The sequence below is a fragment of the Plectropomus leopardus genome, chromosome 19 (assembly GCF_008729295.1).
Source record: "Plectropomus leopardus isolate mb chromosome 19, YSFRI_Pleo_2.0, whole genome shotgun sequence".
NCBI lineage: Eukaryota > Metazoa > Chordata > Actinopteri > Perciformes > Serranidae > Plectropomus > Plectropomus leopardus.
The window spans coordinates 8,388,909-8,415,920 of NC_056481.1; the positions used below are offsets into that span (position 1 = coordinate 8,388,909).

At 39.4% G+C, this 27,012-nt stretch overlaps 1 protein-coding gene across 2 annotated transcripts; it reads left to right on the plus strand.

The window, feature by feature from the left end:
* Positions 1-4,347: 4,347 nt before the first annotated feature.
* On the plus strand, positions 4,348-25,965 carry ldb3b (LIM domain binding 3b). 2 transcript variants are annotated; one of them, XM_042507735.1, is made up of 9 exons: positions 4,348-4,855; positions 11,811-11,962; positions 13,161-13,236; positions 19,077-19,099; positions 20,205-20,402; positions 21,759-21,782; positions 22,956-23,125; positions 23,269-23,305; positions 24,790-25,965. In XM_042507735.1, the coding sequence occupies exons 1-9, from the start codon at positions 4,760-4,762 to the stop codon at positions 24,884-24,886; spliced, it is 873 nt and encodes a 290-aa protein (XP_042363669.1). In that variant the 5' UTR covers positions 4,348-4,759; the 3' UTR covers positions 24,887-25,965. The 2 variants fall into 2 exon arrangements, with proteins under 2 accessions (XP_042363669.1, XP_042363670.1); XM_042507736.1 differs by lacking the exon at positions 21,759-21,782.
* The last annotated feature ends 1,047 nt before the right edge of the window (positions 25,966-27,012 follow it).

The window sequence follows — 27,012 nt, forward strand, 5'->3', positions numbered from 1 at the left end:
GCCGCGAAACCACTGGGTGGAAGCGCCATAAACAGAGGCCGCCTGCCAGTGGCAATTCAGGTACCCCAGGGATGATGTTGTCCTGTAGGCACCCTGGTTCCCTTGTCAAAAAGCCTATAGGACTTTTCGCATTGGGTTTTGGATCACTGCAAAAAATAAGCTACATGGTGAGCAAATGTTGACGATACTTTCAAGTTTTGTGCAGCAAGATAATCTTCACAAATGAACACAACTTTCAGGATTTCTGAAGTCTTAATGCAGTCACCAGAAGTAAGAAGCTAATGTTACGCTGTGAACCAATTACACTGCTGTCGCGTCGCCACCATTATGAGGCCGTAAAGATGTGTTCAGTGCAGTTCGACGTGATGATGTTCAGTTTGCTTATTTATTCCCTTGTCAGTAACCCTCTGTTTTAAGACCCATAAAAGCTTCAAAGTTTGTGAGTTGGGTATTACTGACATATTTTGTGTCACACACAGAACGTTAAAGTCTCCGGCTTGTAATAACCACAGACCTTATTTCAGGCTTCTAACCAAACACCCATTCAGAGAGCCCACTGACTGTGAGACGAGTTTCTGAAACACATTTCCAGGTTCAAGGACTCATTACTGGGGTTCTCTGTGGGGCACAGAATTTAAACATTTGCAATAAACATAAACATGCTGTCACTTTCAGAATTGGTTTTATGTTAATACTAAAAACTTATAAGACAGGGAGGATTTGTTCTACCTTTCTCACTTCTTTCATCCTCCAGTAGTTTAAGTTTATGCAAGGCATGTCCTCTTGAACTGCAAAATCCACCAGAATGGACGAATCCATGTCAAGATTTCAGGACATGTTGTGATGGCCACCCCGCCCGCCAAAAGGACAGAAGGTGTGACATAAGTGTGAAGGGTTTGCTGAAGCAAAATCAGAGATGTGAGCATTTTTAACTATTTTATTATGTCTTTTAGTTGAGCTTTGTAAGTGTATGTAACATTAATATTTGTGTCTTTTTATTATTATTTTTTATTTTATTTTTTTCTTACAGTGACTGTATGTTGTGTTTCATGTAATCTTGATGTAACTATTTACCTTTTAGTCTTCTTTTTTTTTTTACCATAACTGTTATTGTTTGCATGCAGTTGTATTGTAATTGTATGATATTTTCTCTTTTTTCTTCTTTTTCTTTACTAAAAGCCTAACTATGGACAGGTGTTATAAACTAACAATAACTATGATCTCTTTATGTGAAACATCAGTTACTACAGCTTTTTTTTTTTTTTTTTTTTGCTTTTCTGAATTTAGCTATAGCTAACATGCTTGTATTGTCTTTCTATCTAATCATTAAGAACGTAATGCACCCAGCGTCATGGCGCACCTGTTACTGCTAGCCCCAATTGTCCTGTACAATGTTTATTTTTGTTGTTATAATTTCAAAAAACTGAAACACCATCTTTCTTGTGCCTATTTGCATGCACACATTCATGTGCAGCACCATAATGATTGTGGTCACTGCTGCTCCTAATGCATCATCTGTCCATCACTGTCGACTGACCGATATTTTCATAAATCATTAGGTCTGTTTCCTGAATGGAGGAGATCCATCCAGCACAGCAGATAACAGCAGCATTATCTGTCCAACATGTCAGATGGACTGCTGTCCTGCATCCTGTTTGACCTGAATAGACGTCCATGCAGAACTATGGCGCCCTGCAGAGGTGAGTGTTGGTACTGGATTTGCAGGGGTAGATGGTGTAAGTGGGTGGAGGTGTTATAAAGAGACTAGTCATTCTCATACTATAATGTCTGTATTTTGTCTCAAATTCAAGTTAGATTTGATGCAGTTAATATAATTAAGTCATTTAGAGTAATCCCCTTTTTGTCTCTGATGGAGACATGGTGCTGTTGAAACTGTTTCCGAAATTAAAGACTGCAAAATATTTAGTGTGCCTCAGTCTTTTCTCTCTGTCCTTCAACTGAGAGGCTCCTGATTTGGCTGCTGCTGGAAGATGCACAAGAAGCCTTGTTTTATTGTATGTAATCCAGTATTGCCAAAGTAAAAGGTGTAAAATGTAGGTATGATGATCCATTTTTAAAACAGTGATAGAGGAGGTGTCCAGTTTACTTAAGTAAAAGTAGCAAAATTGCAATGTAGAAATATTTAATTACAACTGAAAGTGCTGCATTGGAAATGTCACATAAGTTAAATATGAGAAAAATTCAGATTCAGAATACTTAATTTATCCCTTAGGGGAAATTAGGAAACGTTACAGTTATACTGTTTACAGATATACAGTGCAGTTACATGGCCATGAATAACCTGTTCATGAGGCGTATCCTGGTTATGATCTTTTTAAATGGTGGGATATGGTTTTTCCATGAGCACAAAGACATTGGGTGATTCTCATTCGGCTTATTCATTCCAGTTTCTTCCAGAGTGCTCCAGCTAGCATATTCGGCTTTTTCAAAACAGAATATGGTGTTGATATGCTCAAACACAAAAAGGATATTTCACAAACCTGATCATAAACGGGTTACTGCAAGACAATAATGTGTATTATGGTAGAAGACAGGACACAGTACAGTATATAAATTATATATAAGAAAGAGCTATAAGAAAGTACAAGAAAGATATGTTATATAAGAAATGTAAATATATGTTATATGTACAAATATGTATTTTTGAGTACTTAAAAAGAAGAAAAACTGCCCCAGCTATGTCTTCTGGGTGAGGACTTCTGCCTCATCTATGTGTCTGTCCTCAGTCTGCTCACGAGCCATTTGGTTCAAAACCAAACAAGTAAGTGAGATTCTCCATTTCATATATGTAAATTTTGATTGAATTGCAAAGTAATCTTAAGAAACACAATTTTATTGAAGATTGTTATGCAGAATGGCATTTTTTTATCCCTTTAGTTATGCATTCTCTTTGAGGAAAACAAGCCATGCTGCATTGCACACACTGTGTTTATTATTACTAATTTTGCCTGTTTATAACCTGTACTGTATGCACAGCTGAGAGTGAAAATGCTAAGATGTAGTGAGAAAATATGGATGATTTAATATTCCCTGAAGCAACAAAAGCAAAGGACAGTTCTGCAAGTTTGTTGGTGCTGTTTGACGGCATGGTGTTAGATTCAAGCTGCTGCTGCAGAAATGTAGCTCGTTCAAACCAAGACGACGTTGAACTGACTGTTGAGATTTTAGCAGCTCTGGAGATGGCTGTAATAGAAAGTCTGCTGAACCAAATTCGGCTCCTTGTCAAAACGTATTGAACATGTGAATATTAAGTTATCAAAGAAAATAGGTAAGCAACACATCAGCAGGAGCTGGCCTCAAACATGCCAAACAGCAATAGAGAAACATTGTTTTGTAACCCTAAACTGCTTTATTCAGTGTTTTTATTGTTTTAAATCTCAAGTTCTGTTTGATTTGGAGAGGAGGAGACCTCTGTGGATAATTCGGCTACCAGTAAAAACTCCCTGGACGCCTGGGTCCTAAGTTATCAGAGAAAAAAGGTGAGAACACATTAGCAGGTGCTAAGCCAGCGGCCGTCCATGTAGTGCAAAACGGCATTGGAGAAACACTTATTTGCAACATGTTTTTAACGGTTTTATTCACCTTGTTTGTTTGTTTTTGAGAGGAAGAGACCTTCTGGATAATTTAGCTCCCGGTAAAAAACTCTTGAACAATGCACACTGAATAAATTCTAACCAGGAATCGTTTCAGCAGGTTAAAGTCTGCAGTCCTCAATGTCCTACGCCACTAAATCTTCCTAAATCTCACACACCGCTCCTTTTAAATCCGGTGTTTAGTATCACACCATGCACAAACTTCTTAGTTTCAGTGTGTGTGTGCACATGTGACTAATACACCAGGTCATGATTCAAAAGAAAAGTCTGTCAGCACCTTTTAAACAACGCCAGAGTCTGTTTGTGTTCACTTAACCCTGACAGCTGTGTTTGGCTGCTAATTGAATTGCTCCGTAACGCACATACAAACACAGGACCCAGTGGGCTCTATGGGGGTGTTTCCAGGGAAACAGGTAATTTGTTGTTTCCTTTCCTCGAGCAGAATAAAAGTGGGTGCGAGACTGAAAAGGGAATGACATCAGTGCACAGATTACAGATAATAGGGTGCTAGCAGCATGAAGTGATAGCACTAGGGAGAGGGAGAAAGAGAGAGGGAGAATGTGTTGCAGTAAGAGGGGTCTATATTGGCGATGTGAATCGGCAGTGAAGCATTCTGGGGCTTCGTGTTACAGGCCTTATAAGGGCCAGGGCCCCTGTGTCTATGCTCACCTCGGCTATTCTTAGGCTGTCTGTCCCTCGCCCTCAGCAACTCTGCAGGCAAGAAAATTTTCTCTCTTATTATTAAATTTAAACTTGACTTTTTAGAGTTTGCTCTCGCTAAAATTTCTGTTTGGGGAGTTTTTGCTTTACAGGTTTCCAGATTGAGGAGTGTTTTTGTAGCTATAGTCAGAAAAAAAAGTATCTACACATTTGTGTGTGCATGCCTGTGTGTGTGTCACAGAGGTCCCACAGCACCTGACCCACCCACCAACGCCACCGCCACCCCAGGGTGTTTGTCCTGAGAGCTGGGAGCAGACAGGGAGCTGGTGAAGCCAGGGGCTGACGGAGGAGAAGCGACCAACCGAGGCCGGCCAGGACAAAAGGATAGCAGGGGGAGAGGACGGAGAACACGGGCACAGCACGCAGGAGGAGACACACAGCCAGCGGGAGTTGTTAGCAGGAGGAGTGTTGACATTTAACCGAAGATGAGTACGTACACAGTGACTCTGAATGGCCCCGCTCCATGGGGCTTCAGACTACAGGGAGGAAAGGACTTCAATATGCCACTCACCATCTCCAGGGTAAGGCCAGTCACCCTCACACGCTGTTGTGACAAATGATATTTAAATAATAAAAATAAGTAGCAAGAAATTTCACATTGATGAGGCATCTCACAAACTGATCTTTTGAGATCTTCACTGATAACAAATGCCAACATTAACAGGGCGTAATTATTTAAACACAAAAGCCTTTTCACCTGGATTGACATCAGTGTCCTTGTGCTGCACACCTTTCACAAACATTTAAACCCCTGAAACCTGAAAAAAACCACAATGAGCATCTTGGAAAGAAATGTCCCCCAAACTGCAGAAAATGAGTAAAAGGTCACAAGTAAATGATCTGAAAATTAACTGGGGGGATTATTGGATATTCTTTAAAAAAAATGAGAAAACTATTTTTAGAATTCTCTTAATTATATTTCATCATGTTACAGTTAAAAAAAAGTTTGTTATTTGATATTTAGCACTTTCTTGGGGGCATATTCTTTTTTGGTTTGTACTTTCATTTAATTTTATTTTCAAGTCATTTTTCTTGCAGCTTTTTATGAATTTCTTGCTGTTTTTTTGGGACATTTCTTGTTAAGCTGCTTTGAAAGAAATCAAGCCAGTTTTTGCTAAATTATTAAAGGGTTCATCTAATCTATCAGATGAAAAATCATTTTAATGATTTGCAGGTGAAAATATGAGGAGGTTGACGAAATTCAGTTTTTTAGACGTGCATGCTCCATTTAACTTGACAAGATCTTTTTAGTCGATAACGTGTTGCTTGTGTCGATGCATGTGTGTACTGTATATGTGCAGGGGTGATTAGTGTGTGTGAGCAGCGGTTATGTAATGTTGCTGTACGTGATGATGACAGGGAGCCTCAGATGAAATGTCCAGAGAGATTTCAAGAATAGAGCAGCTGTGGAAAGACTGGAATAGATTTCTTTTTCTGGAGTAGAGCTGCTGCTTTTTGCTTGTGTTTTTTTTTTCATTACTCTTGAAAAAGAAAAGTATAATATTAACTTTGATTACATAATCTACCCTAAAATTCCACATAACAAGCTTGATTAATGACAACTGAGGTGGAACTACACTTCGCTCAGCAGATCATCAAGCTTAAGCTTAATTAACCACTTCGACTATTAAATCTCTTACAAATAACTTCATATTGTCAAATATAACACGAAAAAGTTCATTAAAGTCTCCTGCTGTTGCACATGACAGCAGACAAAGATTTTTTATTAGAAACTAAGCTTTAACAAGAACATACTCTATTTCTGTACATGCAAATTAAAACATTCTCAACCAAAAATAAAGATAATGAGCCTTTCATTTTTGGGATTGAAAAGAAATTGAGCAAATTAAGTGTCACTGATAAGTTTTAACCTCTGCAGCAGCGAGACTGTCTGTCTATCTCTGGCAGGACTGCTGATGTATTTACAGGGTTTCCTTTAAATAGCACTGGAGGAGAGGTGGACCGATGGCTGCAGAGGGGTGGGAAAGGGACAGGAAAGAAATGAAGAAGCAAACGGCAGCTTGTGTTACCTTTAGTAAGCTTTATTCCTCGCTCATAGTTTCACTTTTTTGGAGCTGTCGCTATTGAGAGCACAGCATCATTGTGAAGGAATGGAAGGATTTGAGAGATTCAGGATATGGGAGGAAGGTAGAGGAGGTGGCGCTTACCTGAGTCCAACAGTGTGGACATTAAGTCCTTTTCCTCATTCCTGATTGATGCTCAGCCTGCGTTGCATTGATCCGCAGCTCTGGACAGCTATTGTTTTCTGATCTCTTAGTCTCAGGCAACCACGGGGGGCTTTGACATGTGTCCACCATGAGATTGTATCATTGGATTTAAGTTCATCCTGTGGCCCTGGTGGCCTCTGACAGGTTCACATAAAACACCGCGGCTTGACATGACCACTCGGGGTGGCATTACAGTTTGACGTAACACCGCCGCAGTTTGGATTTCGGCCTACTTTTGCCAAGAACTAAGAAAGGAAAACGAGGAATCTTGTTATCCAAGCTGAACGACCGTTAAAAATGTGACGCACAAAACTTTTTTTAACTATGCAGTTATTTTATATCGGGGGTGGGGGAAAAAATCGATAAAGCATAGAATCACAATATTTTGCATGGCAATATATTGTCACTTCACAAATGCTGAGCATTGATTTTTTTTCTTATAATTACATATTTTTTTGTGATTGCAAATGCAACTTTTGGAAGTCTAATAGAATAATAAAAATCAATTGCTTTTTCATTCCACTATATGAATTTCCTGCAATACAAATGATTGAAATGAGATGAACAGACTGAAAATATGATCTTTTTAAATACAACAGATGGAAAAAACCGTCAGTGGAAAAAAAGGTTATCAGTCACAATATATTGTGTTATGCAATACTCATTAACGTTAAAAGGTACTTAATCATGATAATACTGTATTGTGACGTAAGTATTGTGATAATATATTGTGACTTAAGCATCATGATAATATTGTATTGCAATAATATTGTGTTGTCACTTAAGTATCATGATAAATTGTTATCGTGACTTAAATATCATAATGATAGTGAACTATAGGGTCTCTGGTGAATACTACCCTTATTTTATATAACTATTAGTAGGGTTTTCGTAGTTAAAATTTTGTTTAAAAAAGTTGCAGTATGTGTCATCCATGACACTTAAGTCCATTTAGATAATATCATGGGGCAAAGTAAATAAAAGCAGCTCTTTGGACGCCACCAATAGATGAAAGAAGCATATATGTGGTCCAAGCATACACTGTATATACAGATGGAAGATGCATCTCCACTTATCCCCGCTGTGCAAAAATGAAGCCAAAATATCTGTCCGTTGCCATGGTGATGACATTTGGAGCCAGAGTCTGCGCTGTAGCTGTCTCAGCTGTGTGCAGTCGTTCACACCGATAGGCGCACACAGCTGTCAATCATGATGTAATATCCCCTTTTTATAGCATTAAATTACTAATTAAAACCAAACTTATCAGAAAGGTTAACACTTGAACATATGGCAATGCCATAAGAACCGCCTAAAATGAAAAACACTGTTTTCGGGAAAATTGTTTTTGATGCGTACTTTGAGTTTTTATTTTGGACATGGAGGGGGCGGGGTTTCATGACCGATACTGAAACAAGTTAGCCGCCAGCGAGCGATCGAGATACTTTGGCTTCACTTTTTGGGGAGCTGTCATGTTGCTCATCTTTATTGTACAATCTATGGGTTCATGTCTGGCCCTCAGGAACACAGTACAGCCTTGCTTTCAGTCCTCGGTGGCCTCTTGTGGTATTGCAGCAGAAAAAAAAAGAATCTCCTGTGGCCTGATAAGCATTTTCTCCATAGACCAACACTGTAAAGAGACATCTGTGAAACTGTTGACAGGACATCTCAAACTGTAAACAAGGCCAATTATGACTCTTTCTGTTATGAATTTTTAATCCACAGAGGTTTTATATTTGTAAAACTTTTGTTGAGTCAAGAAAAAAGTCAGTTGTGTCTTCACAGTATAATGTCTGTGAGGGCGGGACCAGCGGGAGACGCACTACTGCGCGTATATAAATGAACTTGGAAGTTAGAAATTGTTTTGGCATATGCGCCAGGCGAGCAGCTCCACTGGAATGGATAGGCACCATATTGTCATCTGGGTATTTTTATAAATCTATACTTCAAGTAGAAAAATATCCATTCAGATTTTTTTTAGACTGACAAAACATTTTTAGGTATAAAATTTGCAAGAAAAACATATTAAAAAGAAAAATCCACATAACAGAATCCACACCTCTTTCATTAAAATCCCATTGTCACAGAACCTGTCCTCATGTCCACTTCCTGTATGTCATGTTTTTTACATGTGAAGCATCTCACACACCTGAAAACACGTATGGTTTATTAGCCGGGAAACGTTACATGTCTACATGTGTGTTTAATTGACACTGAGGCAGCAGAAATCATTTTACACTTTGCGTTTCTGTCTACTCTCACTTAATGTCAGTTTGCTTTACACGACCACACTTCTGCACACACAGGCGTAAAAACGGTAATTCAAAGTGAGAAAAAGACATGCAAAAGCAAACATTAAAAGGAAGACAGGAGGACGGAAATCGTGGCAGTCGAAGAAGAAGTAGAACAGAGGATGTAATGTGATGTGTAGTGTAGGTGAAATGTGGATTGCAGAGAGGAAGACTTAAAGGTCTAGTGTGAAAGATATATGGTGATTTTTTAGTGTCATCTAGTGGTGAGAATTACAGAATAAATAGAAAAAAAAACAAAAAAATAGTGTTTTTCCAACGCTTTTATTGTGGAAGGGCAGCAAACTCATCTGGCCAATGTGCGAACGGCTCCATTGTCCATTCTGGGCTACTGTAGAAACATGGTGGTGCAACATGGCGATCTCCATAAACAAGGATGTGCTCCCTCTTCGGATCATTGTAAGGAAACGAAAACACAACAATACTTATTTTCAGAAACTAAAGAGAACATACTTATTCTATTACATTTCTGCCGATACACCCCCCTAAGGCCCCCCCCACCCCCCCACCACAACAAAACTCACAACACAATGGACCTTTAATGTAAATAGGAATATAATGTGAACTGAATCAGGATGTGTTGAAATGATTGTCCAGTAGAAGGTGCAAGTGTGGGAGTGGCGTGGTTTAATTATTATTTCTGTGTGTGGTTTGTGGGGATGGACGGGGGGCCGAGGCCCTCCTGGGGGGCGGCGCTCGGTAGGGTCATGGTGTGTTGTCAAGGGGTTGGTGGGAGGGGTGGGGTCATAAATCACCAGTTGATTGTATAGCAACATGGCCTATCTACTCAAACAGCGTTTTTTTTTTATGCTTTATTTTAACTCTTTTTATCGACGTTGACTGTGGTAAACCTAGACCAGATACTGTTTGTGTTTTTGCCCCAGGCCTCAGGGGGGCATTATCTCTAAAACCTACTCTTCTGTGTCGGTTAAGCGCTTTAAAGTTCTGGCTGTATGTAATCAGTGACGGGGGGTTGGTGTTGGGTTGTCCTCGGGTTATTAAGACTTGGGGGGTTTCATTTGTTGTGTATTTTTGTCACTATTTGTTTGTGTGGGAAGGATTCAGTAGTGGTAGGGTCAATCAAAAAATATGTCTACTTTTGTAAATAAAAATAAATAAAAATTAACGGGTTTTTGGATAATAAATAATAAATTTAATAAAAATGTGAATAATGTGGCTCCTTTAAAATTTTTTTGTTAATAATGAAAAGAAATATTAAGATCAGGCATAGCAGGTAAGTTAGGTTCGTAATTGTTGTGTTCTCTATAATTATTTACAGTCAACTCGTTAAAGAGTTAAAAATAAGCAACGCTGTTGATGCCTGTGGCTTCACTGTGATTGACCCGACCGAGCCCCCCCCCCCCCCCCACACACACACACACACACACACACACACACACACACACACACTGGACCTTTAATGTAAATAGAAAAACAGAATCAAGGAAGTGTTGGATGAATGTCAGTAGCAGGTGTGTGGGAGTGGCGTGGTGTGTGTGTTTGGGGGATGGAGGGGGGCTCGGTCGGGTCAATCACAGTGAAGCCACAGGCATCAACAGCGTTGCTTATTTTTAACTCTTTAACGAGTTGACTGTAAACCTAGACCAGATACTGTATGTGTGCCCCAGGCCTCCGGGCTCATCTAAACCTCCTCTCTGTGTGGTTTAAGCGCTAAAGTCTGGCTGTGTATCAGAGACGGGGTGTGAGGATTCAGCTGAAGGTCAAAATATGACTAACTGTTGAAAAAAGGGTTTTGGAAAATGTGCTCCTTTAAAAATGAAAATAAAGATCAGCAAGGTAGTAGTTCGTATTGTGTATTCAATAAAGTATTTTCTGAAAAAGGTTTCTTGGATTTAACCATTGCACGCCTCATGATTTTGATTTTTTTTATTTATTTCAGTGACAGGCAGTCCTGTTTGCAGCTGTGGAGGCTGATTAGACTCTTAGATAAAAAATGTGGTTCCACTCTGTTGATAAATCTAATGTGGAGATTTTAAGCAGCGCGTTTATCTGCAGTGCTGATGGATTAGTTTATTTGGCCTCATCAGCTTTTCTTCTCTACCTTTTTTAAGACTCATCCGTTGAGCTGCTACACACACAGCATAAATAACTATGTGGAGTAATTTGCTGCATTATCAGTGATGGGAGAAGTATTCAGATCCTTAACTTATGTAAACCACTAATATCACCCCGTGAAAATGCTCTGTTACAAGTAAATGTTACTTAAGTAAAAGTAAATAAGTACGTATAATCAGGGAAGTGGACTGAGAGTATGAAAAGCACCCAAGTACCCAATGCAGAAAAATCTGTAAAAATAAATAAATACACATAAAACACATAAACACATAAAAAAGCACTTACAATTATTAGAAAAAAATACACCCAAATAAATCAAAATTACTAAAAAGGAGAAAAATAACAAAAAAGTATTTGAAATAGAATATAAATGAACACCTCAAAACTCAAAATTGTTTAAAAAAAGAAGAGGAAAAAAAATCAAACCATATTGAAAATAACCCCCAACCTAATTTGACTACTGAAAAAAACTGTTGTTAGTCAAAAAGTAATAATTTTATAAAGTATCTAAAGTGTATAGATAAGTGAAGTTAAAAGTACAGCATTTTCCTCTGAAATCCAGTGTATTAGAAGTATCGACTCCACTACATTTGAAAGCACGAACAGAAAAGAAAATGCTCAAGTGAAGTACAAGTACCTCAAATTCATACTTAAGTGCAGTACTTGAGTAGATGTACTTAATTACATTTCACCACTGTGCACCACAGAGGAGAAATAAACAAGTTATTTTATCCCTCCAATCTGTATTATGTGTATATGTTTGTGTAACTGCGTAGCTTTTTCAGTTGCGTGTTTGTTTCCTGAGGAATCTGTGTCAGTGCTCCGAGCGTGACCTCTCCTCTCCTGCTCTGTTGACCTCTCCATAGATAACTCCGGGCAGCAAGGCAGTGGGCGTCAGCCTGGCCCAGGGCGACATCATCTCGGCCATCGATGGGGTCAGCACCGAGGGGATGACGCACCTGGAGGCCCAAAACAAGATCAAGTCTGCCACCAGCAAACTGGCGCTCACCATGCAGAAGTAAACACACCCACACAAAAACACCCGCCTCCGAAACACCTGTTTCCATAAAACCTAAAGAAGTTACTGGGCCATGTATGCAGTAGAAAGACACAAATATTTTTGAAAGTGGTGTTACATGACCAGAGAAAGGACTGCGGCATTGACTTTTGCTTTAGAGGTAAAAAAACCTACAACTACCAGAATGCACTGCGGTGCAATTCCTTTTTTTTTTGGTGCTTTCTTTACCCCGCACAAGTTCTTTCACAGGAATACATAGACAATAACAAAAGCAAAAACAAAGACAAAAATAGATAAAAAAAAAACAAAACAACAGAAAACGTTAAAATAATATTTACACTATATAATGCTAGAGTTTGTGTTATATGCATCATATTATGATCAATTAATAATGTACAGGTCTGCAGTTCCACATAATCGGCATAATTTCATATTTTGTTTTGAAAGGAAATGATAAAGTGGCCGGGTAACTAACAATCTTGAATAACAGTCATTGCACTAAAATATGTTTCTGAAGACACCTGAGGCAAGAAATAGACAACACACTAACAGAATATTGGTTAATATGTAATGTTTTTGGTATGGCGCCCACATCCTGTTCACAAATTCTCATTTTACAGCCAAACAGTGCACTAAAATATGTTTCTGATGACTTTTCAGGCAAGAAATAGGCAATACAGTATAAGAATATTGGTTTATAATTGATCAACACTACTTAATTTTACAGTTTAATGTGAGTTTTAGAAAGAAAAGGGTGGGTCTTTCTCTTTATTTGTTTATGTGTTGGTGGGTGTATAAAAATGTGAAAGTACAATCTGTAGCTCGTGCAACAGCTCCAACAAGCAGGAAGATCTGGTAAGATGGAGAAAGTATCACTACAATTCATTTACACATACTACCATTATGATTCAGAAGCAGATTTTAAGGAACTGGATATTACCTTCAAAGAAAAAAAAACAAAAACAAAACAAACCAGTGTTTAGGAGGAGGCGGATCGGAGTGTATGAGGAAGTCAGTGCTAAAAATTAAAAAAGTATCATTTAGATTTACCTGCAGACATACCCCACTTGGCTCTTATAATTTGTAAATGTTTTTTTCCCCTTTTTGCAAAATATGTTTGTGTGTTAAAACAAAAAAAGTGTCAAACTATGACACAGCAGTGTATTTTAAAGGAATATTTTGTTGTTTTAATCTTCAGATCAAGGCGTGCTGCAGCATTTCCCACAACAGCTACAAGAATGGACTCACCGATGCCAGTCATCCCCCACCAGAAGGTACAAACACACCCACAACAGTAATCAACACAAACAAATACCTGCTCTGTATCTGCAAACGTGCACGTTTGTCTGTAATACGTGTTTTGCATTCATGTCCTGTTTGTGAGAGTATCATCTTCACATTTCCTTAATGGTGCCTTCAGGCGGTGTCCTGCTGCCCTCTAGTGTCAGATATTCACAGTATGACTGCAGGAAGTGCTGCAGAGGTCAGAGGTCAGCAAACCCCCCCAAAAAAGCCGGGGACTAAAAACAAGCTGATACCTTCAGTCTCTCGTAATTTTAAAGCTTTCTTTGCAATCATATTATTTTGACCTTTTTCTTTCTTTTTAAGAAGTTGGAAAAGTGAAACAGGAAGTCAGACGTGTTTAGATGTGTAATGAAGTTTTCCAAGATAAAAGCCATCTGAAAGGAATTTCCTCCAAGTTCCTAAAAACAGTGGTGAAGCACCTGAAAGCTCTACATGAGTAAAAGTTCAGATCTCATACCACAACATGACTTTGGTAGAAGTTAAGGTCACCTGTTTGAATATTGCTTGAATAGATTATATGATATTTACTGTACTTACTTCAGTATAGAAACCAAAAGTACAAGAAAAAGTTCATTTTTAAAAAAAAAAGTAAGCAGTAAGAATTTTTTTGAGTTAAAAGTTAAACCTTAAAAATGAAGCACACATTGCACATTAAGAAAAATAAGGTTTCATTTTTTTACAACTTAAAGGATTTAAAAAACATAATCCTGTTTTTCCTTCCCTCACAGCTCAATCTGTTGCCGAGTTAAAAGTATACACCTTACTAAGGAAATGTGCTTGAGTAAAAGTGAAAGTTGACAGAAATATAGAAACTTAAGTAAAGTGCAGATATTCCCAAAAAATACTTTTTTACTATTTTTGAACTTTACACTACTGCTAAAAGAGATCCAGAGCCGCTCTTGACGCCGATCAAACCTCCTGCTTCCTCCACACCAGCAGGGGCAGTATAATTGTCCAGTTGTCCTTTACTCTCCCGAAACTCTCAGAGAAATGATGCTGTTGCAGGGCAAGTTTGGAGGTTTTCTTAATACATCTATGGTTAGGAGTCGGCAGCTTCCCAGTGAGTTTCATTACTGGTATAAATAACCTCTTGTTATGTAATACTCAGAGAAGACGTCCTTCGGGAATAACCCAAAAACCGACCACCAGCTGACGTAACAAAACTTAACTAAAGCGCTCCTTTTCACTCTGGAGGAATGAAGCAAATGCACATCACACCGTCCTCTTTTAACCTCGCATTAACAGGATCACGATAAGAAAAAAGCACTCTGAACTTTCCATCGCCACCCCAGCAGTCATTCCTCTCACACGTGGCGCTATTTCGGGAGCGTACACACAAACATACCTGGCCGGCTTCCAGGTAACAGAATATAAGAAGATCAAACTACAGGATCGAGACCCGGGAGATGATGTTGCAAAAAATATTTTTAAAGAACCCTTTTTGCTGTTTCAGCTCCCTGATTTCCCTTTTTTAAGCTTTTTCTTCTTCAAGCAAATGCGACTCTCTCCGTCCTTTTGAAGCTTTTTTTTTTTTTTCCCAATTGCTGGCGAGGTCACAAGAAGGTGACAGTTTGTGTCTGGATTCAGCCTCAGCCACTGAGCCTTCTTTTTAAAATGTATTTATTAGGCTTGGCCGTATGTGTTATTTCATACCTTCATACTTTCCTGAAATTTCAGCAGGGTATATAGTGTAGAACAGTATTAGTTATAAACTTACAAAACGTTAAGAAAAGTAATATTTTCACACCTGTTTTCCGTATTGAACAGAGAAATACAACTGTACACCTTTTGAATTAAAATTTCACTTGGTCAAGGAAGTATGACGAGGCTTAATTGCGTTAAATCATAAAACACACTTCATTCAAATGTGTAGGTAAAATTTCTATCGGCTTGTCATATCAGCAGAAATCTGCATGTTGGCAGATTCCGTTTATTTCAAAGCCAATATCAGCCAATACAGATGATGAGCTGATATTATCATGCATCCCTAATAATCAGTTGGATTTTTATTATTTACTCAAACAGAAGTAAAAAAAAAATACATTTGTTGGAGGACAAATTTCAGCCATTGATTGATACACAATTGGTGCTCTGGCCCTCATGTTGTCCTTGGGGTCAATCTGACCCCAAACGAAATCTTTTGCCATCAAAATATATTTTTTATACTTATGTAAAGAAGGTTTATTGGCTCTAAATTCCAAAACGAAGGGAAAAATGTGTGGTAATGGGTTGGACTGAAGTAAAACTAACGCTGTAACACAGAATTGATTGACAGTTTATACATTATGCTTTAAATAACAATCAAAACAGGGCAGGGTCAGAATGACCCCAGAGGACAAAAGGTGTCTTGCAATCGGGAGGACATTACGAGGGCTGGTCTAGTGGATATTAACAGCGCCTTAACAGTGTATGTGGAGTAAAGTCAAAATAAACTACAGCGCCCAGGTTCAGCGTGATGAAGGAACATGTTATTCAGTGCAACAGTGGAGGAATAAGATATATGGACATGTTCCATCCAGCTGTTTTCTGAAGTGACGCCGCCTGTCTTCATATCATGCTGCGGCGGCCGGTGCTGTCTGGCTGTTTAGCGACATAAAACTTCACTGCAAACAGTTCTGTCTGGCCGTGTTCTCGGCTGACACCGTCCAGAAGCGTATCATGCGGACACGAAAGGTGTTTTTATCCCACTCTCGTTATACAAACAATAGTTGTAAGTTTGGGGGTTTACTGATGATACGCAAAATGTAGAGTATCACTAGATTGCAGTGTTTTATATCATATGTTTTGCAATCGATACCTTTTTTTAAATATTTGCATTTTCCATTAGAATGAAACTGTCAACAAAAGGTTATTTAGGGCAATTTTGGGCTACACATTAGCACATCTGGGTCTCCCAAATAGGCGTGTGTCCTCTGTTATGTATGCCATCTTTAAGTCCAAATCAACGACGCCTTCATCCTGACTGCACCTTTGTTGCACTGAGTAGAGTGTGGTGGAGTTAAGTTGAGGCCAGCGTTGAGGGAACTCTCCTCAGTGGGATGAGTTTGGGTGAAGCCTCAGTCTTGAAATACTTGATCTTAATTAAGGACGCGATCTTCTTTGCCTCTGACATATCCAGATATCAGTCCTCACTAATGTGTTTCCCCTCTGGAGCTGCCTGAGCTGCTTTTACAGTAAAGGCCAACGGTAAGTCAGGTGTCAGGGAACGTGCTCCAGGCAGGGAACGATGACGACAGTATCATGCCAGCGACCCCACCTCACCGAGCACATAGAGGACTCCTGATTCCCCACGCACGCACACACACACACACACACATGCACGCACACACACGCAGGAGAGAGCAGCTGCTGGTCAGGGAATGTTCCGCTCCGGTTACACGCCATCATCCTGAATCCCCTGGATGCTCCCCTGCCAAACCTGAGATAACTCCCCCACGTGTCAGGTGCTGCCAAGCACGTTCCACTTTACCCACTGTACCCTGAACACGTCCGTGTACTGTACGAACGGATCCGACAGCTGATTTGTGCACAAGAGAGTGGAACTGAACATATGTACACTGACAGTTAACGCTAATGTTTGGGGTTAATCACAGTCGGCATTCACCCCCTCTGACAAATAAAGGTAGTTTAGACGATATTCTATTTTTACAAAACAGAAGTTAGGACACATAACCATCGAAAGTCGAATTTACTGCCCCTCTCCCCATTTTTTTTAAGGTGGGATATAACAAACACAAGTCCACAAAGAATCAGCCAAGGCTGCTGGCAGTCATTCAGTACAACTTCAACATCAGATTCAATGTGGACGATATAAGAACGTCTAATTGATATTTTGATCCGTTCACAACCAGCCTGTTCTCATTCTGAAGATGTCAATTATTGCTGCTTTTGCAGTGATTTCGACCCAAGATCCAAACGCTGAAAAGCCACCTTTCGTGGTTATACGATGCACCGCCGGACAGGCAGACGGTGCCTGCAGCGGCAGCATGATCCACGTTGGGGAGCGTCGGTTGATGACGTGACCAGAAGAAAGCTGTCACATCTGCATGATACGCTGCTGGATGCCGTCAAGTTTTTTTTTTTTTTTAATCTTTTATTCACCATTTAGTGCATATAATCACATACAAAGTCAAAGTAATGATATTAGATTTGATATTTGGTAGAAGTAAAAAAGCAACATGATTAATAAATGTTAAGATACTTTAAAAAAGGGTTAAAAACAGAAAACAAAAACAAGGCTGAAAACAAAAATTACATCTAAAACAAACAAAACGGGCGTTAACTGCATAGTTACATTTCATGTAGGACTTTGCAGGGGGAGTCTGGTTTAGCGTCATTAATTCTTTCTGCTCATGCCCACACACATACACTTTTTTGGGGGCGTCAAGTTGAAATGCTGCCAGTGAAAATGTGATATAAGGAGCACAAAGGTTCCTATAGGGCAGGCGGGATGGGTGATGGATGGGTCCAACAAACGCAGAGGTCCAGTGTTCGCCACCCATCTGATTGTGATGTTTTTCTTCCACACCTAACCACGCGCCTCTTTTGTCTAAACCTAACCATCTGTGCCTTTGTTGCATAATCCCACCATGTGCTTTTGTTGACATCCCGGCGTAGGAAACTCATTTACATCTGAATCTACCAATTCTTAATACCAGCTGCCAGTTTAATATCAGAATTGCGCCCCAGACTTGTTTGAAAATATACTCTCTCCCTATAACTCCATATGTAACATTCAAATGTATCCGTTTTTCTCATCAGCTCGATCCATCCTTTAAAACATCATTGGCTTGCCTATGCTTTGTCTCAATATTATTCTACATCCTGTTGTTGTAGCCAGGCGGACCCGTAATCCTTTACATTCATTCACAATTATATTATCCGATAACAGACCTGACATTCATGGAGCTGGAGATTTAATCAGCTGTAATTGAAACAAATTGTTTAGGAAGATAATGACATTTTCCTATAGGAGCTCTTTTTTTCACAGAAAAACAGACACATGCACAAGAGAACCAATGTCTCTCTCACAAATACGATACAGGGCGAAAATGACTGAAGTTTCCCTATTATTTAAAATCTGAAACAGGAGTTACTAGAAAAGTGGAAATTTGTATTGGATATGTTGGTAGCTGCAAATGAGCAAGAAATGAGTAAAGTGGTTGGCCATTTTCCATTAATCAAAACATGATCATTTAATGAAGATTTTGATTTTTGAGAGTAAAGTTAGATTTCATGAAGCAGAGGCTTGTGTAATAGCACAATATGTCCGTTAAAACTAAACAAATCAAATAAAACTTTTTAAAACTGAATTTTTTTCAACATATTGTACACGATCTGCTAGAGAGACTTCCTGGAAACATTTTTAAAAAAGTGAAATCCTTTACATGCATATTAGTGTTACACATGGGCTTTCAACTCAGGTGCCACCGCAGGAATGGCGGCTTGTCTACTCGGATTCGTCTAAATGTAACGGCTGCAGTCTTGACATAAGTCGATCAGGTGCTCTGTGTTGTATTTGTGTAGTTGTGTGTATTTGTAGCTGTCCTGTGCTAAATGTGCTTCTGTGTCACGTGACTGAGACGCCTCTGCTCTTGTCAGTCACCGCAGTGATGCAGGGGAAGCTGGGAAATATCCCAGTGATGACAAACGGCTGCTATTCTGACCAGTTCGTGGGATTACAGCATAGTGCTGTAGTTGGATAGTTTCCTAACATACACTGTGCCATTGTTGTCCCCAAAATAACCTCTGACGGTTTCATTTCATGCTCTTCTTCTCTCTCTCTGTCCGTCTCTATGGTGTGTTTCAGGTTATCGCAAACACAGCTGCAAAGTCAGTACCGTCACAGTTCTCAGCATTTAATGTGCATGAAGTATACGTCAGTAGACAATGAGTTTTTAGAGATCTGTCACTGGTGATTTTGGTGTGGAGTGAAGTTGTGCCAAACATGGATTGATGTGCCTGAAGTTAAACTAAAGCCTAAAGCCTTTATGTAACTGTAACAGCTTATTGAGTGTGCCAACCTTTCTTTCTTCTTCAGGTAACATGTTATTAACAGCATCTGTTTTTTTGTTGTTTTTTTTAAAATTTTTTTTTTTTAAAGTCATCTAATTACCCTTTGAACCTGAGCAAACTGTGTTCATTTCTCGGAAATGGATTTAATTGTAAGAAGGTATTGAGCAACAGAAGAAGAAATTAACAAAGAATTAGGAAATTAGTGAAAAATACAGGAAAATTAAATGAAAATTAGTTTTATTTTTTTAAAAAAATCTTATCACACAATTTTAAATATATAACTAGAAATATAAATATAGTTTTTCCCCTCACTTTCTTCTCTTTCCCTTGAATTTTCTCCTTGATTTTTTTAAAAATAATTTTCTAAATCTAGTAATTTCATGCAATTTATGAAGCATTTTTTACTAATAATTAATTGAATAATTTTCTAATAATCCTCCTCTTTTTTTAGAACTGCTTTTGAGGGAATTTTGTTTTCACGTTTTACAAATTTCTTGCAGTCTCTGGGGCACCAAGTTGGCCTTTTTTCCCATCTTATCAAAAGAAATTAAACCAAATTGCTCATGTTTAAAAGGGTCAAAAATTGAATTAATCTGCATCCTTGTAGGAAAAAAAAATCTTTAATGACGATGAATTCTGATACTTATTGAGTATAAATATGGAAGGCTTTAAATGTCTGTGTGGTATGAAACTGGGACTCAGCTACAGTAACAGGTGACGTGCTTGGGCTGTGGAGCTCAGATTGAGTGGTACAACAGCTCCACCTCTCTGTCAGCTGCTGTTCTACGTGCTGACCCAGTTTCTTCTGTCACTCTGCTGCTTTCTCTCCCATTTCCGTCTCCCTCCATCTGTTAACCTCATCTTCACCTCTGCACCCGAAACCTCCTCCTCACTGACCTCTGACCCCACCCGACCCCGACAGTGTGGAGTACACTCCCAGCTTCAACCCCATTGCTCTGAAAGACTCGGCCCTGTCCACCCACAAGCCCATCGAGGTGAGGGGTCCGGGAGGAAAGGCCACCATCGTTCACGCCCAGTACAACACACCTATCAGCATGTACTCACAGGACGCCATCATGGACGCCATCGCAGGGCAGTCGCAGGCCAAGGGACACGACAGGTGAGGTCTCACAAACAAACTGATCCCCTCTCCAGTCTTTTATGTGCTCTCTCTCCACTCACGCACTTCACTTCACAGCACACTGATCAAACCTACCTGCACAATGAGAAATTAAAGGATCAGCTCACCCAAATTACGAAAAAAAAAACATACTTTCTCGCTTGCCCTTTGTGGTATCCAGCAATGCAGATAGTTCAGGTTTTATTGCTAATAGCTTGATATATCAAAAGCAATGATTTCTACTCCACCAATTAAGGAAAAAAAGGGCAATAAAACAGCAGAATCTTATTTGTGCTACTCGCTGTATTACAAAATACACAAGTATTCAGCAGCATGTGTTTTCTAGAAACTGCGTCCATTTCTCCCATAAAAATGTGGCAGCCAAAGTTGAGTCTTTTCAGGTGTTCAGGATTGCTTAAACTTACAGTCTTGAAGGTCTTTGTTTTGGTCTCTTTGGCAGTACCTACGGTGCATGTTGTCACATGTTGGCGCTTTGCACAGGATTTCCATGTCTACATAATACATTTTAGGTATCCCTCTGCATCTGTTATTTACATTCCAAGATGCCACTAGCATGATGTCAACACAAGCACATGGTGGGATTACGCTGCACATGGTTATGTTTAGACAACAAAAGCACATGGCAACCAACACCAGAACGTCAACAAATGCACATGCTGCCACGGATGGTTAGGATTAGGGCGGCACATGGTAAGGAGCAGAAAAAAAACATCTGGAAGCAAACACTGGACTTCCACATGAAAGTCCGGGGTTTGTTGGACGCATCCACTGCCCCTCCCATCCGCCCTATAGGTGCTCCTTATATTACGCTATTTTAAGAGGTTTGAGCACATTATCAAGCTAATATTGTGAATCACAATTATTTTGGCCAAAACAATTATAACATGACATTTTCATATTGTCCCATGCCTTCTGTCTAGACATGAAATAACTAAAACTATAATTAGCATAATTCTGTGGTATTGCTATTATCCAGGAGGCTTTTTTTTTTGTTTTTACTCCACAGAGTTTTGAGAAAATCATTTAACAAAAGGCTGGCTGTCTGTAGCAGTGAGACGTGAGAAAATATGTTTTTGTTTTTTGGGCATATCAACTCTTTAAAAAACTTTTTTTTCTGAAAAGCCAAAACACAAAGCAGCTTTTGAGCCCTCAAGCCTGCTGCTACAAGGCTTTTCCATGTTGTCTGTGTCCGTGCCACATACTCCTCCGTGCTTTTCACCCACTTTCCTCTGCTCATTCCATCCACAACCAAAAAAACAAAACAAAACAAAAAAACCACACCTGTGCTGTCCTCCACTCGTCCCTGCCCATCCTGCATCCTGGTTGTGACCTCAGTGAGGAGGCTGGCTCCCCCTTGGCGTAAGTACAGCAGCGCTCCTTTTCTGTCCCGCCTCTCCTCATACATGTCTCTTTTGTCTGATTTCATAACAGCTTGTGCGTTGCTCATAAACTAATGTTCCTGAAATATGACAATATTAATATGATTACATTAATATTCTGATAAATAATATACATGAAAATGTTTGTATTTTTTTTTTATAAAATCTGTCTATTTTTAATGTGTTTCTTTGTCTGTGTATTTTTTAATGTGTCAAAACGGTCAAAAGTCACTAACAAAGGGTCATTTCATGTATCTGGAAGTACTTAGAGGTACTTTGGTCAGAGTGTGACAGTGTGAGTTGTGGTAATTTTATTTTTTTTGGTCTGGAGTCCCTTAAAAAAGCAGAAAATATTATCACAGCCTCAGGAACCGGTGGAATTTCATGGCATGGGAATGATCTGAGTATCCAATCACAGGTTTTAAAATGACTACGGCTAACCCTTATTAAAAACATTATCCAGTCATGTTGCTGTGTAAACTCACCCCAGTATCTATTCTGCACTACAGTACAGGTAGGCCTACCTTCAGCGTGGAACAATAGGACAACACAAAGACTGTAAACAGACTGTGTGTAAAGCAACAACAATTAAATTACTGGTCTTAATGTAATAACTGCCCATAATAAAACAAAATCAGTTTTACAGTATGCTTGTAATTTAAAATAAAAGTCAATAGAGCAACTATTTATTTTCACTCATTTTTTTTACTGATTTTTTGAAGTCCCTGAATCCTTTTATCGTAGTAATTTGTGAGTAACATCATGTCATGACAATGACTGAGCCAGGCCAGCGTAAACTCCCTCGCTAGATCAGCAAACTTTCTGTTGCTGCCTTTACACGGGTTAAACCCAGCTCGCTGTGACCCGAGTTTTTTACAGCTGCTAATGAAGGTCTGTCTCCTATCAGCAGGAAGGAAGGCAGAGGGACAGTGGAGAGCGCTAACGTCAGCTATCTAATTCTTATCTCATTTATGGTCTGATAAATTAATAAATATTGTGATAGAATCGATTTGGGACATACACATATAGCTCCAGGCTAGCTTTACATGCATCATGGGCATTTAGTGCATTAAGACCATCTATGACAGTTGGGGGCTTTAAATGCAGTACATGCTACACACTTAGAGCTCTGACAGTACTCTCTTCCCTGCAGCGGAGCTCTGCCTATCAAGGACCCTGTGGTAGACTGTGCGTCTCCAGTTTACCAGGCAGTTATCAGGCCAGGAGAGTCAAACCAGACTATGTCTGACTGGGCTCGTCGTGCTGCCAACCTGCAGTCCAAGAGCTTCAGGATGCTGGCCCACATCACTGGCACTGAATACCGTCAGTACACTGACTCCTCCGTCCTTCCTTCTCTCTTTATTTTCTCAGTGCTCATCGTTATTTCTTGCTCAGACTCAGTTATAATCTTGTTAGTTTTTTGTACATCCTGACCAAATTTCTTTTGTTTATTTCTCCACACACAGTGCAAGACCCAGATGAGGAGGCCCTGCAGAAGTCGAGGTAAGACGGCAAAAAACGGAGAGCAATTTAAAACTACAGTCGGCAGCATTCATAAAAACAACTTTTAATATTTGCTGAAACTGTTCGTATATCCATGAAATGGATAATCTGTCAAAAAAAATCATGTTCCTCTAATACGTTCCAATCCCAGGTCATCACGTGTTGCCTCTTTGCAGTGGACTCTGGGGTACATATACATTTCACGTTTTAGGCATCCTTCTGCGTCTGCTGGTTATGCTCCAGGATGGAGCTACTGTGATAACAACAAACACACATGGTGGTACGACGCTGCACAGAGTCATGTTTCGACAACATAAGCACATGGCAACCAACGCAACAAACAAATATGCTGGCATGGATGGTTGGGATTAGGGGAAAGAAGCACATGGTAAGGTGTAGACAAAAAACATAACGTTTAGATGGGAAGCGAACACCGGACTTCTGCATGAAAGTCTGTTGTTTGTACTACTGTCTGGATGTAGTGACATTTACAGCAAACTTGACAAAAAGTTATTTTTTCTATAACAATTTCCAGCTGCTTTAAAGTTAAATAACTAAATAACTTTCGTCACATTTGCTGAAACTGTCACTACATCCTGGCAGCAGTGCATACGGCAGATGATCTGTAAAATCAAACAAACAAAAAAATCGGACTGTCAGTCGTGTCATGCACTGTGAGCATTGTTCAAACTGTCAAACTAGGCAGCGCTTATCAAATATGAACGTAGATTCTGTTGTTGCATTGTTGTCTTGCCTCAAATGTTTTCGGAAACATATTTTAGTGTACTGTTAAGCTGTAATATGAGAAAGTTGATCTGGCTGATGGGTGATGTTTCCCACTCTGTTTAATTGTTTCGTACATGGCGGCTGAGTCCCAAACTTTCTCATTTTACAGCTTAACAGTACAATAAAATATGTGTCTGAACACATTTGAGGAGATAAACAAACAATGCAGTGACAGAATCTTGTTTTATATTTGATCAGCACTGCACAGTTTGACAGTTTAACTGCAGTTTATGAAGTGGTTGACACTGACAGCTGCGTTAGAGGCTCATTGGCCCTGAATTGGCTGTTGCTGACCGTCCCACGACAGATTCTGGCGAATGCCATTAGAGGCAGCAGGAGGAGTGAAAGGGACATGATTTTTTTCACACACTACTTGTGTATCTATTTCTTTCAGAATACAGTGAGAGTTTCAGCAAATATGATAAAGTTATTTTCATCCGACTGTAGCTTTAAGTGAGAATATATCAGCGTCTTCATTTTTGCAAGTGGCAGCAGTTCTGCTCAGCGTGGACATTTTTGGGAAATATGCTTATTTGCCTTCATGCTCAGGGTCAAATGAGACAATTCATACTACTCTAATTTCTGAAAGTGGTATGACTCATCTCATCTGTCTCATCTGACTCAATGTCAAACTATTCCTTTAAAACGATGAATAAAAGCTTCGATATTACCTGATGCTCTACCTTCCACACCACCAGAGAGAGGTTCGAGTCGGAGGTGAAAGGGCCCCGCTTTGCCAAGCTGAAGAACTGGCACCAGGGACTGTCTTCACAGATTCTCAACGTCCAGAATTAAAGAGGAGCAGGAAATTTAAAGAAAAAAAAAAAAAGAGGGAGAAATTGTGAAGAGGAAGACATGTAAAGGAAGACATGGACAAAAGCCCAAGAATAAACAAGAAGAGGGGATAAATTAATGAGGGATAATAAAAAAGAAGGAGCAGCAGGAGGAGGAAACTCCTCAGGAATGTGAGATAGTGTTGTAACCTAAATTAGTAGAATGTGAGATACTAACTGTTAGTGTGAGGATGCTACGTGTTCATAAGCTCGATATTACCTGTCAAATGTATCTGTCCGCTGCTAAAAACCTGATCTCGCATTCAGGTTTTATCCATAGACTGTATATAAAGACGGACGACATGACAGCACCTCAAAAGTGAAGCCAAAACATCTTGCTCGCCCCCTGGTGGCCGGCTGCAGTATAAGTCATAAACCCCGCCCCCTCTTTGATAGCAAATGGGACATGGGCCAAACTAAAGAAATCAAAGTACGTGTCAAACAATTATCCCAAAGAATTCTGTCATTTATAGCAGTTCTTATCACCCTTATATATGTTCAAGCTTTCCCTTTTTTGATTTTATTTAGTTATTTTATGCTATCAAACGGGGGTTTGACGTCTGTTGACGGTTGTGCGTGCTCGTGATCAATGGTGCTGCTCGCGACAGGGTCAAAGATCACCACCGCACAGACTCTGGCTCCAAATGACGTCACCAGTGCAAAGTGGCAGCGGTTGTGTGTGGGATATTTTGGCTTCCCTTTTGTACAGTGGGAGAAAGTGGAGAGGCGTCGTTCATCTTCAGATACAGTCGTTGGGTTTTTCTCTTTGTTTCCTGTTTGTTTTGGTTCTGTCTCTCTTAAATGAAAGGCAAAATTGTACAAAAAAATAATCAAGTGAAAATGTAGAACTGATGTTTCTTTTAGTACATAAACTGCATTCACAATGAATTATGAATTTTAACACAAAGCATGCTTGTGACAAGGCACACAAGGACAAATACACACACAGAGATTTACCTACATGCACAAATACAGTATGTAAAAAAATGCACTCGAAAATGTACTTATATCAATGTGAATAAATGTTTTCTTAAAACCATACGGCTGAGTGAAGTCTTGTGAACTCACAAATGAAATCGACATGTTGTTCTCTGTTTTGGGAATCAAAAACTGGAGGCGTAGCATAGTGTCACAATCGATTCCTCAACCAGTGTGTCACACTTTGTGTCAGCTCTAGTGCTGTAGGTATGACAGAGGGCTTTTTTTTACTCTTCGGGGAAGAACATCAACAAGAAAGAGGACAGTTTATTAGCTGGTGGCAACATGGACAATGACACAACTGTGGTGGCAGGGTTAAAGAAGCCTGAGAGCTGATTATCACCTAAAGAAAAGCCGATTGTACACGCTATCCCAGAGGGACATTTGTTGCTTATTCACTAATAATATTCTCAAGGTCTTAAATCAAAAGTACATTTTCATGAGTAAGACTAAAACAATTGAGGTAAAACAATCTGAGCTGAATCTATCTATCCATCTGTCTATGTGCCTAAAATCAGTATGTGTCAAACTAATTTGTTTTTATGTTTAACTGCTTTATTCAGTGTGTTTTGCTGGTCATGTCTGACATGTCTGTCTGTTTTGGAGAGGAAGAGACCTCTGCAGATAATTGGTCTCCCAGTAACCCCAGTAAGTTGAGCACACATCAGCAGCGAGAAGCATCAGAGAAACTAATCTGTAACAAAAAAACTGCTTTCTTTATGACGTATTACATTTGTATTGGAGAGGACCTCGGTTACCAAGGAGAAAGAGTGTGTACTCTTCTACATAGTGATTTTTTGTTTTGGCTGATAGCTGGGTATACTCCATATTTTGGGAATACACTCGACTGCATCACTGCATTTAGGTAAACTCACCAGTGTGAGCAATTGGCACCGGGCCATTATGGGGGCCCCTCATACAAATGTTGACTTGATTAGGCTCCTGGTAAAAAAAAATAAATAATTAAAAATCTTGTTCTCTTGTTACTGCTTCTTTAAGTTAACATTATTCTAACAAAGCATGGTTGAAAAAAAAACCAAATACTTGTCAGGTTGCTTTTAGACTACCTACCCTGAACATCAGCTCCTCCCTTAAGGCGGCTCAAAAACT